This window comes from Dama dama, chromosome 28 (genome assembly GCF_033118175.1).
Source record: "Dama dama isolate Ldn47 chromosome 28, ASM3311817v1, whole genome shotgun sequence".
Taxonomy (NCBI): domain Eukaryota; kingdom Metazoa; phylum Chordata; class Mammalia; order Artiodactyla; family Cervidae; genus Dama; species Dama dama.
This window is the reverse complement of record NC_083708.1, coordinates 38,964,539-38,982,755: the sequence shown is the minus strand read 5'-3', so window position 1 is coordinate 38,982,755 and position 18,217 is coordinate 38,964,539. Positions and strand designations below refer to the sequence as shown.

The 18,217-nt window shown below is 35.8% G+C and overlaps 1 protein-coding gene across 1 annotated transcript in view; it reads left to right on the top strand.

Annotated features, from left to right (window-relative positions):
- Nucleotides 1-17,560, top strand: part of CDC40 (cell division cycle 40) — a 43,130-nt gene extending 25,570 nt beyond the window's left edge. Inside the window, exons 7-15 of the mRNA XM_061131967.1 lie at nucleotides 366-505; nucleotides 1,325-1,399; nucleotides 3,621-3,666; nucleotides 5,724-5,825; nucleotides 6,886-7,001; nucleotides 7,259-7,392; nucleotides 12,396-12,472; nucleotides 15,065-15,209; nucleotides 16,255-17,560. Of these exons, the coding sequence (XP_060987950.1) occupies nucleotides 366-505; nucleotides 1,325-1,399; nucleotides 3,621-3,666; nucleotides 5,724-5,825; nucleotides 6,886-7,001; nucleotides 7,259-7,392; nucleotides 12,396-12,472; nucleotides 15,065-15,209; nucleotides 16,255-16,432 (1,013 nt within the window). The 3' untranslated portion in view covers nucleotides 16,433-17,560. The remainder of the gene's footprint in view (nucleotides 1-365; nucleotides 506-1,324; nucleotides 1,400-3,620; nucleotides 3,667-5,723; nucleotides 5,826-6,885; nucleotides 7,002-7,258; nucleotides 7,393-12,395; nucleotides 12,473-15,064; nucleotides 15,210-16,254) is intronic.
- Nucleotides 17,561-18,217: the final 657 nt, after the last annotated feature.

Sequence of the window (18,217 nt, the reverse complement as noted above, 5' to 3'; positions counted from 1 at the left end):
TGATTCTTTGCCAGTGACTCATAAGGCCCAAGAGTTATCTTTTCTTCTCTGAATAATTATACTGCAGTGGAGTCTTTTGTACACGCTGCTAAAACTGGATAAAGGAAGTAAGAGCTTATTTAAAGGTCTGATATTCTCTGGAAATTTAGGGATTCCAAAATACTACCTCTGATTGAAATAACAGCAGTGATTTCGGGCAGTTAAATTTTCGCTGTCTCTTGGTCTTAACATCATCAAAATAGTATTACCTAAACTTTAATATGCAATGATATCCTTGTGAATTAAGTGTTTGTTATTTTAAGAATATAGATTTCATAACTACAGCTTTTATTTGTTCACTGCTTTCTTTTGCCTTCTTGTTTCAGTTAAAGAAATGTATGACTATCAAGGCAGGTCCTATCTTCACATACCTCAGGATGTTGGTGTTAATCTGCGGTCAACTGTGCCACCTGAGAAATGTTATCTTCCCAAAAAACAAATTCATGTGTGGTCTGGACACACAAAGGTAAACGAATTGGTTGCTTTTATTTACTGTAATGCATTAATATAACAGTGAAGCCAGCATAAATTTTCAGCTGTTGATGTGGAACACTCAGTATTTCTAGTGAAGATGTAGAGAGGAGAGAGCAGGGAAGTCATTAAAGATAAACTGGAGTCACTTTGGAGGTGCCAGCACATATGAGTCACAAGTGAGTACTCAGTCTTCAGGGTCATCTGATTGGGCCATGACATAAGCATTCATGGTTTGGTGTCTTACCCCCTCATGGTAGCCCGGGCCTTCGCTTCCAAGCTCCTGCCGTTATCTGCTTCCTCTTGGGCACCAACTCGGTGAGTAGTGGGCTGATACTAGCACCAAAGTCTCAGTAATTTTGCCTTAGCTCTTGGGGTTATCCCACTTCAAAGATTAGACGCTCCCTGCTTTATACACTATGATAATACTTAAACTAATGCAGAGACAAGGCACTTGAAAACTTTGATGTTAATATTCTTTGTCATATTCACTATTCCAACTGATAATTTCCAACTCTTAGCAAAGAAAGGAACTGAGTAAAAGAAGGAAGAGGAGTGAGGGCATGAGCAACATGATTGACTAAGAATTCCCCTGGGTGAGGAAGTCACTGATGGTTAGAAAAGCTTAGTGTCAATAAGGGCTGCTCTTAGAATACTTCTGAAGGTTATTCTCGGGTATGGATTTTAAAATGAAAAAAAAAAAAAAAAAACCCAGTAAATTACGTGGTTTAAAAATACACTGTCATTCCCTTTTGTTTAATTTTAGCTGAGATTTTGAATGCTTCTGATTGATAATTGTAATACCTTTTTACAGGGTGTCAGTGCAGTCAGATTGTTTCCTCTCTCTGGCCATTTGTTGCTGTCTTGTTCCATGGACTGTAAAATTAAGGTGAGTTTTCAGTAATAGAGTAGAAGCTACAAAGCTAGTGCTTTGGTTAAATCTATTTGGTTAATTATAAATAGATCTGAGTTTGTTAGGCAATTAGAGGCTAATTATTTTCTCTTAAGCCTTGTGAATGCAGCAGTTTATGAACTGCTTCCAAACATGTTAATTCAGATATGGCTTTGTAGTCCAATTGGCTAGGCTCTCTGTAAGCTTAGATAGCTGATTAGAACATAATCACTCACTTTAGCTTTAGGTGCATGAATATTTAATCACCAATAATGCATTTTTATAGAGGTGTTGGATATGTAACTGAGTTCATTTGTTCCTCAGTACCTTAGAGGTAGAAAGGATATGTGATAGAAATCCCATTTTTAGAGAGTAAATAATATAATTCACTCTTTTTTTCTTCCAAATGCTAGTAGCAGAATTGCTCCCAGCCTCTTTTCCCACTTTATATAGTCTTAGGAAGGTCTACCTTTAGTTGATGTTCAGCAATAGTGTGTGGTAGAAAAAAAACTGAGTTGCCAATACATGTCAATTTGATATGGGAAAAGCCTTTCAAAAACTTAAAGCTGGTCAAATGGTTTTTATCTTTTGTATGTCTTCTGTGTCCAGATCATTATATTAGTCAATAAATATCAACCCTGTAGTGGTCTTAGAAAGTTGATTCATGAAAATTTTATCCTTTGTAAATAATTCATGGGTAGTAACAATATATTAATATAAAGGTAGCATTTTTTGATGAGAGCAACAATTTAGGCATTTGTCTTGACTTAGTGGTTTAAAATGACAGGCCAGCAGTTTGGAGTAGCAAGACTCATTTCCTTTAACTTTCAATTTATACAGACTATGTTAATTGAGATTAAAGCCTTCTTTTTGCCTAGTTAGAACAGCATAGAATTCAGTTGAGTTCATGTCTAGGTACACTTTATGTACATTTATTAGGCACCTATTACGTACAAGGGCCCGAGGATAAAAAATTATTTTGGCACTGTCCCAGCTCTTACGGTGATCATTTCATTATGTTGTCAATGATCCTTGTAGAGGAGGTGTTCTGATGTCAGAGAGGAAGCATACTCCAATAGGAAGTGTGAGTAAGGGGTGGGGGGCGGACTCAGGGAATATAGAGTATGTCTGAGAGGAGTAAACAGAATGCGTCGGCATCGTGTGTGCTGAAAACTGCAGGTTCTGTGACTGCTGCAGTCTGAATCTGAGCGGCACAGAGTGACTACAGTCATAACAGGGGACCAGGTCCAGACGTGTTTTCCTGGTGTGCTGCGGGAACCGAGGCTTTACCCTGCAGACCCTGGGTGGCCAGGAAGTGCTTTCTGTTTCAGATCACTGGCAACACTGTCCAGGACTGGATTTGAGGCAGGCAAGAATAAAGGTAGTTTCAAAACTGTTGTATTAATTCACTTTAGATGTAATGAGATCTATGAGCTTGTTATATTTTAGTCTAGATCTTCATTTTCATAACAGCTTTTAGTATATGTGCTGCCAAAGCAAGCACTCATAACAGCTTTTATAATCGTTAATACTTCAGAAGAGTTTAAAAAAAAAACTTTTCAGTACCAAGATGTTATAACATGGCAGTTTTAATAACATTTAATTCTTTTAAAGCTAGTTTATAGTATTACATAAGTAGAAACTTTTCATCACAGAAAATGTCAAATACAGAAGAAGAAAATGAAAAGCACGTGTATAAGCTCCATCTAAGTTAAGTTCTCTTAATTTCAGAGTTTAAAGTGTGTGTGTGTGTGTGTGTGTGTGTGTGCATGAGTATGTGTATAGTCCAAATAGTGTAACACAGACTAATAGCACCAAAAGTGAAAAAAACAAAAAGCGACAGTGTTAGTCACTCAGAGTCGTGTTCGACTCTGTGGCCCCCATGGACTATAACCTACCAGACTCCTCTGTCCATGGAATTCTCCAGGCAAGACTATTGGAATGGGTTGCCGGTCCCTTCTTCAGGGGATCTTCCCTACCCAGGGATCGAATCCAGGTCTCCTGCATTGCAGGCAGATTCTTTACCATCTGAGGCAATAGCACCAAACAATATGTTTAATAATATGTAATGCCTTGGTTAAGTTCCCTGTACACACACGGATACGCACACGCACATAGCTGGCATATGACGATTGTTAGTGGTTGAAAGTTGTCATTTTATCAAAGCCTTGTATTAAATTTAATGTTTCTATGTGTTGGTTTTTTTTTTTTCCTCCAGCTATGGGAGGTTTATGGAGACAGGCGCTGTCTGCGAACATTTATTGGTAATATTTCTTTTCTCTCTGGCTATAAATCTGTTTGGAAAGACTTTTTAAACTACAGTAACATCATCAACAGTAATTTTACTACTACTGATTTTGCTACTGATGTGAAGGAAAGCCTTCACAGACTTGAGTGAGTGTTGAAAGAGGGGTAAGTCTCCCATATAAACAAAGAACTAGGAAGAGAGAGCAACAGAAGCTGTAGCAGAAGTGATATGAGAACTGCATTGAGGGAACCGCTTGTACCTCAGCATTGTAAGCGTGAGGAATACAGTGAGAGGGGAGATCAGCAGTCGAGGTGGACAGAGTGTGAGAGACCTTTGGTCTATCTAGGGGGTCTTCGGAAGCCAACAGCTGAACGGCTTTTGCAGGAAAGCATCATGATTAGATTTGAAGTTTTCAAAGATCACAATGGCAGTATAGAGGATGCTTTGATGGGGCAGGCCTAGAGGCAAGAAAATGATTTACAAAGTTATTTCATTAGTCTGGATTAGAGATGATGAGAGCCAGAACTAGAGCAGCAGAGAAAGGAAAGGAACAACAAAGAGTTGAAAGCAGTGGCTCTTAGTAACTAGAAGTGAGTGTAAAAAGAGTGAGGTGGAAATCTAGAGCGACTCCCAGGTGGCTGGCTGAATGGTGGTGCCATACATCTTGGGAAGATGATAAGGTTTCAGACTCATGGAATTTGAGCTGCTTTTGAGATATTGAGATGAAAATGTCTTGTAAGCAATTAGGTAGCCAGATGTTGAGCTTTGAAGAGAAGCCGGGAATTGGCTGCAAACACAGGTAAAAAGAAAAGGTTAAGAAAACTCCTTGAAAGAAAGAAGACCAAAAAGAGGACAGCTTTGTGGCAGACTTTTGGTAGATTGTCTTTGTCAGATTTTGCATGAAGACTGGTTACATTTCCAAATTAACTATACCGAAATGAAACAATATTTGAATTATATTGGCTCTGTTTTTAGATTTAAGTGGGAGTCCATTCTGTATCTCTTTGTTATGATTTTAGGGCCTCACTGCACATATAAAGACTGCCCGAGATGCCAGGGCAGCCCAGAAGACTTTTGGGAAGGCTCTCGGCAGCATACAGGGAACTGAATGTCTCCTGTGTTGTAGGGGATTTGGTCCTCGTTTGTCCCCCCTGCTCTTGCTGCTTTTCACTGGAAAACTGAAAATTCCCACTTAGAAAGATGATAACAGCTCTGACCAGGACTCCCACTGTAGGAAAGGATTCCTGCTTGCCATGACTAGAGGTCATCAGCAGTGGTAGTGATTTAGGGCCCCTGTTGACCATTTGTGCCATGCACATTTTGTACAATTGTCTTGGTCATAGTGGGATAGTAAAAAATAGGAAAGTTTCTGCTTTCATTTAGTCACATTTTATTTACCCCTATAACTTTCAAAAGAGTTGATTGGTCCAGTAAGATTGATTTCTAAGCAAAGCACCTTGAAATTAATTTATTGTCAAATGCCATTTTAAAACTAAATATAGTTAGTATTTGTTTTTAAAAAGGTTTAGTCCATGAGATGCTGGATCCATTTCTATGAAATTCAGTAATGTAATCCCAGAAATATACAATTATTGAACAGAAGCCACAATTTTCATGAACGTTGGCTTTAGGTCACGTTGTTTTCATTTCCGGCTTGGCTAGTAATTTCAGAGTGAACCTTTAAAATGTCACCAGTCATTTCTCTTTCACTGGCAATAATTGAACTGTTATGTTTCCTTAGATTCTTGACCAGTCATCAGCTTTATGTATTACATTATTAAGAGAGTGCTATGAGAGACTTTTTAAAACAAAGTTAGATCTTTTCTCTTGATTCTTACCTAAATGTTATGCATCAGAATCACCTAAGGAGCTTTTCAAAGGGAGGGAAAACACCTACATTCTGTAGCCCACACATAACATATTCTGAGTCAGTAAATCAGGAGGTAGAATTCCAGTGATTTTGACTCACAGCATGGCTTGGAAGACACTGTTTAATGCTGTTTCTTTTATGGTGCTTATATTTTAAATGAAGACACTTCACCTCACCTCCATTTCTATTGTCTCTGCCTTTAGGTCACAGTAAAGCTGTTAGGGATATCTGCTTTAATACTGCAGGGACACAGTTCCTCAGCGCAGCTTATGACAGGTATCTTAAGCTCTGGGACACTGAGACAGGTAAGAGCTCACTTATACTAACACATATTTACCTTAGAAATTAGCTTTTTAAAATGGAACAATGTGAGTGGTCTTCTCTGCCAAAATGGTACCTTCTCTAACTGCTGATTCTCGTATCATTGGCTGTCAGCTAATACCACAAAATGTTGATAAAGTTGAAACTGAGCTGTAAAAGTAGCTCTTTCAGTATGAAATTCCTTTCCACGAAATACAGTTTATAAAGCAAATATATTGGTAGATAAGGAAATTTGAAATTTTCCATAGACTATTTAATTGATCTTTAGATTTTCCTCTACATAACCTACCATGCTGCATTGTATAATAATAGAAGCACAATAAATACACGATGAACAGAATTAAATTTAATTGCCCCAGTTGGTTAAAATGTAGGTCTAAACTTCCATGGGCAGATTGGTTTTATATATTCACAGACATATTGATTACATTAGCACATTATGGCTAGTATAATTTTATATAATCAGAGAACCATCTTTCATCGTACTGAGTTTTAAGGATAAAGAAAATAGCTAATAGTTATTGAACACTGTTTACCAAGCATTATACTAAGCACTTATATGCAGTATCTTGTTCAGCCCTAACAATATCACTCACTATGAATTTAAATACTACTATTGTTATGGATGAGGAAACTGAGGCTTAAGAGAAAACTTTTCCAGGGTTACACAGCTAGTAATGGTCAAATTGGATTTAAACCAAGGTCTTTGTAATGCTAAACCCCATACTCTTAACCTCTTTGACAGTGGTCCTCAACTCTTTACTCCATGTTTTAATTACCTGGAGAGTTTTATCTGCTCTGCAATTGATGATACAGATTTACTTTTGAAAATATTATTTTTAATCATTAAAAATTCATGAAAAGGAACAATGCAAAAAAAAAAAAGAAGAAAAGGAACAATGCAGTTTGCAGTAAAGAACAAACAGGCTGCCATTTCTCCAAATTTATTAGGAAATCATCTCTTATCTCTAGATCTTAATTCCGGGGTTGTCTTTAAATGGTCAAATTTATTTTACCTACTTTAACTTGGGTCTTTGGTTTTAGGACAGTGTATATCAAGATTTACAAACCGAAAAGTGCCCTATTGTGTCAAATTTAATCCTGATGAGGATAAGCAAAATCTCTTTGTGGCTGGGATGTCTGATAAGAAGATTGTGCAAGTAAGTCTTTTCACAATATTTTTATTAAGATTCCTGAGCTTTACATTGTATCAGGGACTGAAATAAGGAATATTAACTTGTTTAATGTTTGCTGCTTTTAGGGTCTGCTGATGCTCTAGTCTTAGCAGAAAGCAGTAAATGTATAAAAAGATGATATTGGCGATCTCTTTTCCTTCTCCATTTATCATGATTATGACCTTTGTTTTCATAAATCTGCTCTACGTCTGTCTTTGCCCTTTCCCTTATTTGAAATACAGTGGGACATTCGAAGTGGAGAAATTGTGCAGGAATATGATCGGCATTTGGGAGCTGTCAACACCATTGTTTTTGTCGATGAGAATAGGAGATTTGTAAGCACATCTGATGACAAGAGCCTAAGAGTTTGGGAATGGTAAGTTTTTATCAGTAAAAATCTGATTTATATAAAGCAAACAACTTGAAATTTTGTAGCCAAAGAGAAAACCTGAAAATACACAACAATCTGAATATTTTCACAACTGTGATCTCTGGCCTGTCGATCAAACTGGTTTAACTATTCAGGTGTCCAGAAAATGAAAATTAAAGTTTAAGCATGCTACTTTTCATAGTCTTTAGATAACCTATTTAAAGAATATGTATTTTGAGTCATTTTTCTTATACTAGTTAAAAGCTTATATAGTGCTGTCTTACATTCTGTATTAGGTATTTTATTCATCTTTGCAAAAAGTAGGGATGACAAACATAGATTGTATTGCTTATGCTAGGGATTGGGTATAAGATCCTATCATTAGAAAATAAGAAACTATTTTAAAATCTCTTGATTTTTTAAACATCTGCATTTTGATTATTCAAAAAATTGCCCTAGGTCATCATCCTTATGTCCTGCTGTTCATAGCCTATAATGGTAGAATACAAATGTTTTACTTGTAGAGTATAATCAGAATATATTGGTTAATTATGCTTTCCTAGAGGGGAAAAAAAAAAACACTTTTCTGAAGTCAATAAATAATAATGTCACTAAGTGCCTATCATAGATCATGTTTTATAATTGATTTTCAAAGTACTACATAGTAACCTTTTTGTCAGAGTGAATGTTTGGTTGGAACCCAGCTTGTTTTTACAGTTACTTGTAAGACATAGCTGAACTGTGGCTACAGCCTTCAGGGACTAGAAAGTGTCTTTCTACCCCCAGAAGTTGTTCCTCTGTAGGAAGTAAGATGTCTTAAACTACAGGCATCAGTTTCCTCCCGAAACTGAGTCTGTTTGGGGACCTGTGAAAAGTAAAAATTAGTCGCTCAGTCATGTCCGACTCTGCGATCTCATGGACTGTAGCCCACCAGACTCCTCTGTCCGTGGGGATTCTCCAGGCAAGAACACTGGAGTGGGTTGCCATTTCCTTCTCCAGGGGATCAAACCTGGGTCTCCTGCACCGCAGGCAGATTCTTCACCGTCTGAGCCACGAGAGAAGGACTTGAGAACATCCCTACACACATCAGGAGACAGTTTGGGTAATTGAAGATTTAATGTAATTTAACTGCAGTTTCTCCCACACTCCCTCCACATTACCTCCAGTTAATGGAGAGTTGACTACTATATACACAGTCTTCGCATTATTCTTAAAATCTTAGCATTATTCTTAAGGTCCATGATTTGAGACTGTCTTTTAACTAAGATCTTTCCTACTTCAGAAATGATGTTCCATGCTGAGGACCTGATTAAGACATCATTTCATATGGGCCACCTTAGACCATTTGTACAACAAAGTACTTAGTTTAGCATACAGAAAACTGTTTTGTTTTAATGTACTCTAACAGTTTGATTATACTTAAACTTTCAGGTGTTTGTATCTTCAGATGGTATTTTCAGCTTCATTTGAAAATGTGAAGTAGTAAATTGTTAACTGTTTAAATGATACACACCAGTTACAGGGCTTTTAGAACACTTGTGAGTGTTTCCTAAATTAGAGCATTGGTCAGCAAAATATTTTGATTAAATTAAATGGTAAGAGGCGTTTTTTTCCTTCTCAGAGCTTAAGAAATACTCCTAAGAGTCAAAATACTGTTTCATTATGAATGATGACATCCTGTAGATTTCAGTTCAATTCTCACTTGCTATTAGAACCTTCTTAACCAATCCTCACATGAGATTAGGTGCCTCTTCTCTATCATCCCACACAAACAACCCTTCGCTTCCCACAGCTTTTTATTAATAGTGCTTGCTTATTTATTCCTCTTCTCTGACAAGCTCCTTTCCTTTTTACGGGGCGTGGGGTATATATGTATTTTTTAAGTATAGTTGATTTACAATGTTGTATCCTGACAAGTTCTTAACCATGAGAGAAAGAACTGCCTGAACTCTCCATCTGTCTCCAACACCAGCACAATGCCTGGCACACAGACTAGATACCTAAGAAAATCATTTTGTCATAATTATTAATGATGTTACTTTTATTGAGCTCTTTCTGTGTCCCAGGCACACTAAGCATTTTGCCTGAACTATTTTATTTAATGGGCAAGTAATCTTATGAGACAGCTATATTTGCTTTTCCTGTTTTATAGATAAGAAAACTGAGATACATTAAGTAGTTCCCATGAAACTTGAAAGTGCCAGAATTTAAACTCAGATCAAGCTAGTTCTAGAGATTTTCTTTTCCGTTTTTCTCACCAGTTTTATTGAGGTATTAATAAAATTATAATGTATTTAAAGTGTACAACATAATGATTTGATATACATATACAGTGTGAAAGAATTAATTAGCTCTTTCACACTGAGTTAATATATCCATCACCTCACATATTTACTTTTTGTTTTGTGACAACACTTAGTTTGTCCTGTCCTAGCAAATTTCAGTTATGCAGTACAGTATTATCAACAATAGCCACCATGGTATACATTAGAACATCAGACCTTATTCATCTTACAGCTAAGGGTGTGCACCTTTTGCTAGCTTTGCCTAATTTCCTACTCACCCCTCCACCCATCCCCTGGCAGCCACCATCTACTGTCTATTTCTATGAGTTTGACTTTATTTTGTTTTAAAGATTGCACAAATAAGTGATACCATATAGTATGTGTCTGTCTCTGTCTGACTTATTTCACTTAGCATAATATCCATCCTCCTGGTTTATCCAAAGGAAAGTTGGTTTTCTTAAACAATATCATACAAACTAAGACTTTTACACAGTTTTAAAGGAGAACAGGAGATGTAATTAGATATTGAGCATCCTGTGGTATCCTACTGCATGAGCTATCATAGGCATGTTTTCTACCAAAGGCATTTATTTTTGTTAAAATATTTTTAAAAGAAAATTTCAGAGGTTGGCACTATTCTTTTATCTTTAAAATGTCATACATTTTTGTTAGGGTTTTTGTTTTTTTTTTTTTGATAATTTCATTTCCAGGCTGAAAAGTATTTGTAACATGCTGTGCTGTGCTGTGGTTGTTCACTCAGTCGTGTCCGACTCTTTGCAACCCCATGGACTGGAGGCCCCCAGGCTCCTCTGTCCATGGGGATTCTCCAGGCAAGAATACTGGAGTGGGCTGCCATGCCCTCCTCTAGGGGATCTTCCCAACCCAGGGATTGAACCCAGGTCTCCCACATTGCAGGCGGATTCTTTACCAGCTGAGCTACCAGGGAATCCCTATTTGTGACATATTACAAGCTTATTATACTGATTTATAATTTCTAATTAGAATATAATATTATTAAATAGAACTATACCTAGCATTTTTACTAGTAATTATGAAGTTCATAGGTATTCAGATTCTTTATATAGAGAATCTCTTGTTGTAGAGCTCATTCCTTGAAATAAGGGATCTGTTTAAATTTTTTTGTTTACTTTTCATAAAACATGGGTTGACAATGAACCTGAAGTATTGTTAACTTAATTTACAAAATGCTCTTATTTTTTAAAATCATGTTATAAAGTTATCAACTACTAATAATAAATACGTGAAGGGAAAAGCAGTTGAACCTTTTTAAGATTGAAGCTTGTCTCAATATATTTGGATCATTTTTAAGTCACTTCTCACTGTTATTTAGAGGTATGAAGAGTTTGAGATTTGATAAATCTTACTATTCCTCAGGTTATACCAGAAAATGTTTTCCTCCAACAAAGACTGTGATGGAAGTTTTTTCTAATTGTTTACTTCTTCTGGGGTGATAGATGGATACAGAAGATCCTTATTTAAAGGGCATATTATTAATATTGTCATTGTTGTTTTCTAATTAATCAGTCTTTGAACTTGAACCATAGTTTGAAATTGAAATTGGTGCTTTATATTCTGTATTATCAGAGAAGGCAATGGCAACCCACTCCAGTACTCTTGCCTGGAAAATCCCATGGATGGAGGATCCTGGTAGGCTGCAGTCCATGGACTCACTAAGAGTTGGACACAACTGAGCGACTTCACTTTCACTTTTCACTTTCATGCATTGGAGAAGGAAATGGCAACCCACCCAGTGTTCTTGCCTGGCGAATCCCAGGGACGGCGGAGCCTGGTGGGCTACCGTCTATGAGGTTGCACAGAGTCAAACACGACTAAAGCGACTTAGCAGCAGCAGCAACTTTCTGTATTATTCATCAGATTACATTCCCCACACATTACTCTACAAAAAAACATTTCTGATGTCTCATGAAAAGCAGCAAGATCAAAATCCTTCAGAACCACTGAAATTTTTTTTATTATTATTATCATGGAGAGTATTAAAAATGAAAAGACACTTAGAACTTTGGATGATTTTTGATTTAGGTGACTAGTTTTGAATTTTTGTTGTTTTCATTTTATTCTTTTTTATTTTGTAATTATTCTTTTATTCTCACAAGAAAAAATGTTTAATGTTTTTTCTCCTACACTGTATACATTTGAAATACTTTACATATAAGCTGAAAATAGATGTCCAGGTGCTTAATCTGTCAGAAATTATGAGATTTCTGGATGGGTTTGACCTGCTTGCAGATCCCTGTACATCTTTGCCTACCATCTACTTGCATTGCTGAAGGCTCTTTAGGACTTGAACCTGCTTGCAGAGTGCCAAGTTATAGTTGATTGGCAGGTAAAGGAATACTTCCCTGCAGGCTTGCCTCAGACATCTTGCTTCTGTCTACCATGGTACATTTTTAGATGAGTTCATTATTAAAGAACTTATAATAACAGATTATTTTTTAACATAAAAGGCAAAGTTAAAATCAAATAGTGGTAGAAAACTAAATCACTGACACTTGTAATTATCATGGAAAGTCATTTGTATAAGTAAAAGCTTTATAATAATAGAATGTCATTTTGTGGTTTTCCTTCCTACAGGAAGTTTCATGAAACTTTGTAATTTCAAGAGCATCTCTTTTGTTTCAGAGATTATTCTTCTAAAAGTACTTTTAAAAGTTACTATTCTGATATGTTATTTTTAATTTTTAGGGATATCCCTGTGGATTTCAAGTATATAGCAGAACCCAGTATGCACTCAATGCCTGCAGTGACTTTGTCTCCAAATGGTGAGTTAGTAGATACAGTGTTTTTAAATGAGCTTCTAAGACACTGTGTGATTTCTGTTTTCAAAAGAGCCTTGGCCATTCCCTCCTAGGGAAAGTCTGTCACAGTGCCATACTTGTATATTAGAAATAATCACTGATTTTCATTTATGAGTCACCTCACCCATTCTCTTGTTTTTTTTTTAAAAAAAAGGTAAAAATAAAAGAAGCAATAATTTGCAACATTACCCGAGCATCTAAGGATTTCCATCTGAGAATTGGGGTTGTTTTTTTTTTAATAATTCTTCCAACAGAATCATGTTCAGCAACTCATTTGGTGATTTACTATGAGCTCTTTTTCTTTTGGGGAATAGGTAATTTTGTTCTGGTTCCTTATATGAGAACACCTTAGCAATTCACCTGAGAAAGATTTTCTCAGGCAAAAATTAAAAAGATAAGTCTGCTTAATACTGTTTTCTATTCAGTAATTCATTGCCTTTTAAGTACAAGTACTACAGATATACTGATATAATTTTACATGAGGATATTAAAGTGGAGGACCCAATGTTTGGGCAGCATGGTCAGCAAAGCCACTGTCAGCTCATGTAGCTGCTGTGAAAATAGAGCAAGGACGAAGGAGCAAGAAAGAGTTTGCTCTTCCAGCCAAAGCATCTACCATAGGCAAATCTGTGGACACTTGTCAAGTGTCGTATGATTTTTACGAGAAGAACAACCTCACAGGGTGCTGTTCTGATAATCACTATATTGTATACAGTCACATTTGTGCACCTACATTTCATACAGTGTATTTTTAAACCGTCCATCACCAATACTGTGCCCATCTTGAACAAAGCCACTTACCTAGTCTGACTCTGAACATTGTTAGGGTCATCCTTTATCATGTCTATAATATATAGGATGCAAAGATACTGCAGTTTAGATGCTAGTGGTTTTGGTGAATCCTGGGGAATTAAAAGCACTGTGGCCCAAATCAAAAAATGGGCAGAAGACCTAAATAGACATTTTTCCAGACAAGGCATACAGATGACCAATAGGCACATTAGAAGATGCTCTTCATCACTAACTCTTTGAGCACTGCAAATCAAAAACTACAGTGGGGTACTACCTCACACCAATCAGAATGGATGTCATTAATAAGTCTATAAATAAATGCTAGAGAGGGTATGGAGGAAAGGGGACTCTTACACTATTAGTGGGAATGTAAATTGGTGTAGCCACTATGGAAAACAGTATGAAGTTTCCTCAAAAAACTAAAAATAGAGTTGCCATATGATTCAGCAGCGCCACTCCTGGTCATATACCCAGACAAAACTGTATTTTGAAAAGATTCATGCACCCCTGTGTTCATGGCTGCACAATTCCCAAGGCATGGAAACAGCCTAAATGTCCATTGACAGGTGAATGAATAAAGAAGATGTAGTACTATATACAGTGGAATACTACTCAGCCATAAAAAGGAATGAAATAATGCTATTGCACAGAATGGATGGACCTACATATTATCATGGGCTTCCTTGGTGGCTCAATGCAAGTTCAGACTCTGTCAGAAAGAACCCCTGTAGGAGGAAATAGCAACCCACTCCCGTATTCTTGCCTGGGAAATCCCATGGACAGAGTAGCTTAGTGGGCTGCAGTTCATGGGGTCTCAAAAAGAGTCGGACATGACTTAGTGACTAAACAACAACAGAGATTATCATACTAAGTGGAGTAGGTCAGAAAGAGATAGACTAATACCATATGATATCACACATATGTGAAATCTAAAATAGAACACAAATGAATATATATATAAAACAAAAACATATTTTCAGGTATAGGGAACATACTTGTGGTTGCCAAGGGGCATGGGGGGAGGGTGTGGGCGTTTGGGATTAGCAGATACAAGCTATTATATATAAAATGGATAAACAATAAGGTCCTCTGTATGGCACAGGGAACTATATTCAATATCTTTGATAAACCATAATGGAAAAGAATATGTGTATATCAGTCAGTTTGCTATATAGCAGAAATTAAATGCTACATTGTAAATCAACTATTACTTCAATAAAACTTTTTAAAAAGCATTGTGTTACTACAGCATTACTAAAATTACTAAAAGTGTTTTACTAAATTTTTTTTTACTAAAGTTACTAAAGATTGTTTTGATCATATCTTTGTACAGTTTTATTTAATAATCCTAGGCTTTCTCACCTGGAGTTCATCTTTCCTCTTTCTGTAGTTCACACAAATAGTCTTTTTCTCTCCATGGTTCTATTATTTATTACAAATTCATTTCATTTCATAAAATTTAGTTTTGTTTTATTAATGCTAAACTCGGAGTTTTTGTATATCCTTATTTAAACAGAAGAAACCTTTTCTAGGAAAAATGCTAAATGATACAAGATTTTATGAGCAAAATCCCTTACTCTGTAAAATACAAATATTTCTCACTTTCAATAAATCTGTAACACTTCACAGGCAGTATGGTAAATTTATTTTCCTATTGTTATATAGTTGGGAACAAAATAATATTAATGACTGAACCTACTTAAATAAAAGTCTTTTTAAAATTTTCAGTCTTCCTCTAAAATGTCTCATTTATTGAATTTACAGGGAAATGGCTAGCGTGCCAATCAATGGACAACCAAATCTTAATTTTTGGAGCACAGAACAGATTTAGATTGAATAAGAAGAAAATTTTTAAGGGCCATATGGTAGCAGGCTATGCTTGTCAAGTAGACTTTTCACCAGACATGAGGTAAGTTTAAACTTTCTCATTTATTTCCATATTCATATATGATGATATAAACTACTACTATACAAATAGCAACACTTTTGTGTTGTATACAAAATACAAATCACTTTTATATATGTAATTGTACGAGAATTGTTCAGATTGTCTAAATGCCAGATAAAAAACAAGAACAAATTAAGACAGTTATATTTGGCGCTTTTCTTTTTTTTAACTTCTTCAGTATATCTCTCTACATTAGTTAGTTAGTTCTGTGCCCTTTAAGCACATAATGAGTCCCTGTCCATATAGGCAGCGACTTTCCTTCTGCTTTTCTAAGCAAGGCTGTGAGGACTATAAGCGCTATATTGCTGTGATTTAATGAGCACCAGAGGAATTAATCCTGTATTGTGGGGTTGAAGTTAACAACGTCACTACAGCTTTTCTGTGCTAAAACCTCAAATCCAGCCTCTGAATGTTTCTCAGTCACACTAGATTTTTGAAGCCTAGAGCCTTTCTAAGAGTGAAACTCTGTATTCATTCCACTGTTGTTAGCTAAAATATATGGGTATCACTTATTCAGAAATTCCTGTAACCTTGTATGTTTAGCCTGGTAATTGGCACTTAGACTCGTACCTCTGAATGAGTCTTCGACATATTCAGAAGCTTTTGGAGCCAAAAATAATTACAAAGATGGTAGAGTCTACTCCAGTTGAATGGGTCTACATGTGTTTGCATGGTTTACATGTGTGTGAAATTGACCCCCTTACACTGCTTCTGACTGTCTTAGAGAGTGATTGTGATACTGCATTCACTGTGGCCCATGGGTCTCCCAGTTTTCCAAGTTGAAAGTAATTTTTCTCTCTAAGACTGGTCACTCAATGGGGAGGTTTTTTGATAGAAGATTAAATTATAGACTGCTTTGTATACTACCTTATTATTCAAGTATTATACAGTTACATTGATTTTTTTTATGTTAGAGTAAGAAATATAAACTCTTTCTCTGTTCCTCATCTTGTTTACCATTTTAAGGTACTTGAATTATTTGAATTTATTTTTCTTCTCATTACAGCTATGTGATTTCAGGAGATGGAAATGGAAAGTTAAACATCTGGGACTGGAAGACCACAAAACTCTACAGTAGATTTAAAGCTCACGATAAAGTGTGTATAGGTGCAGTGTGGCATCCTCATGAAACATCTAAAGTCATAACTTGTGGTTGGGATGGTCTCATTAAATTGTGGGATTAATGGGATTAATCCTTAAACTATCTAGGATCATTTTTGATCCAATATCATATTTAACTATATTTAATTATTAAAGGTGTTGGATGACAACTTGATTTACAGGTTATGATTTTCTTACATGGCCTTATGAAATAGTTTAACCATTGTTTAAAAAAAAACTGTAAATTTGGCCCATATAATTTCATTAGCAACTTCGTTTTGTTCTTTATAGGTGTTATTATACAAGAATGACCATTGACTTAACATTTGACAAGTGGTTATTATTGGCAGGCGGTTTGGGTTTACCCCCATGATGTACTAAAAGGATCTTTTTGGAGCTGAGAAGGAATCCCTAGTGGATTACCTCTTCAACAGAAAGGAAAGAACAGGGATGATATGATTTAATGTGAATCTGAAAGAAGGATAAAAACCACCCACAATTACTGTTCCTATTATTTTCCATGGGTCAGTTCTAATCTTTTGGATTCAGGAGTTCCATTATTTTTTTATTACTTATGTAGTGTCTGTTTAGTTGTAAGCCAGCAATCTTCTCTGACTTGAGCATCCCTCTAATTGTTAAACAGTGTAAAATAAAAATCAGTCCAGAGTTCTTTCCTTGGCTCTCTTCTTGATCAGTATAGACAGGACTATATATAAGCAGAGAATCACATTATTTTTGAAAATGGAACTCAAGAGAAGGAATTGTATTTGTATTTACTGTCCAGTAAGGACCTGGCTACACTTTCAGAAATCAGGGTCTCCTAGGTCACTGTGTCACAGATGTTACTATTGAAATACTCCTCATAGGAGATTGGATGTGAGAACATAGTTCAAAATGTCAGCTTGTAATTTCTTTGAAGCTGTATGTTTTATTTAAAACTAATCTGATTTTGCTTATGAATATATTCAATAGAACTTTTTAAGATTAGAAAAATGTTAAACTTCTTTCCAAATCTTTGGGTAAAATTGACACTCTGGGAAGATGACTAGGGTTCCTAATTTGAGAAGCAGGGACTGTGATTGGTTTAAAAAAAAAATTTTTTTTTTTTTTAAACTTCAGATTGTGAAATCAAGATAGCTTCTTAAAACATAGTAGCTAATAGCACTTTAGTTTGACAAGCCATTTCTCCTTTTTTTTTTTTTTTTTTCTTTTTTACAAATCTATGTCAGATGTTTGAATGTAGTGTGAAATATTTCAGTGCCATGCTATAAAAGATTGGCTCAAAGCTGCTCAGACTGCTGACTTGGAGACCAGAATCTTGAGTATTGATATCCCAGGACCATTAGCTCTGAGTCCTGTGCTACCAAGAGCAGTTCATGCTCCATGCCCTTCGAACATCCATTTTTAAACATTAAAATTTAAAAAGACCTGGTATAGATGACCAGGTGCTATAGCCACATATAAATTTCAAGTAAGAAAATAAAGAGAAAAGCGGTAGAAGTATATTTTGGACACAGCACTCAAAGAAATAATACACTGCCTTGCTGCTGCCATTTCTATTTCTTGATCTGCTGGGAAAGGTGACTGTCATTTCCTGAACAGGAAAAAATTCAATCAGAAGCTTTTCTGTAGTCCCAACCACTGGTTTTAATAAATGTGAATTATTGAAATGTGATGGGACAAAGAATTAATCATACATTTGAACTGTCTTGTTCAGGACCAGTATTATGTATGTTACAAATCATAACTTCTAAATCTGGGTTTATTTTATTGTGTTTTTAACTGTTTCTAAACTAAGGAACTGTATATAAAAGTTGTCTTTTTTTTAAAAAAAGATGGTATTTTTAAATAAAGCATTTTTGTAGAAA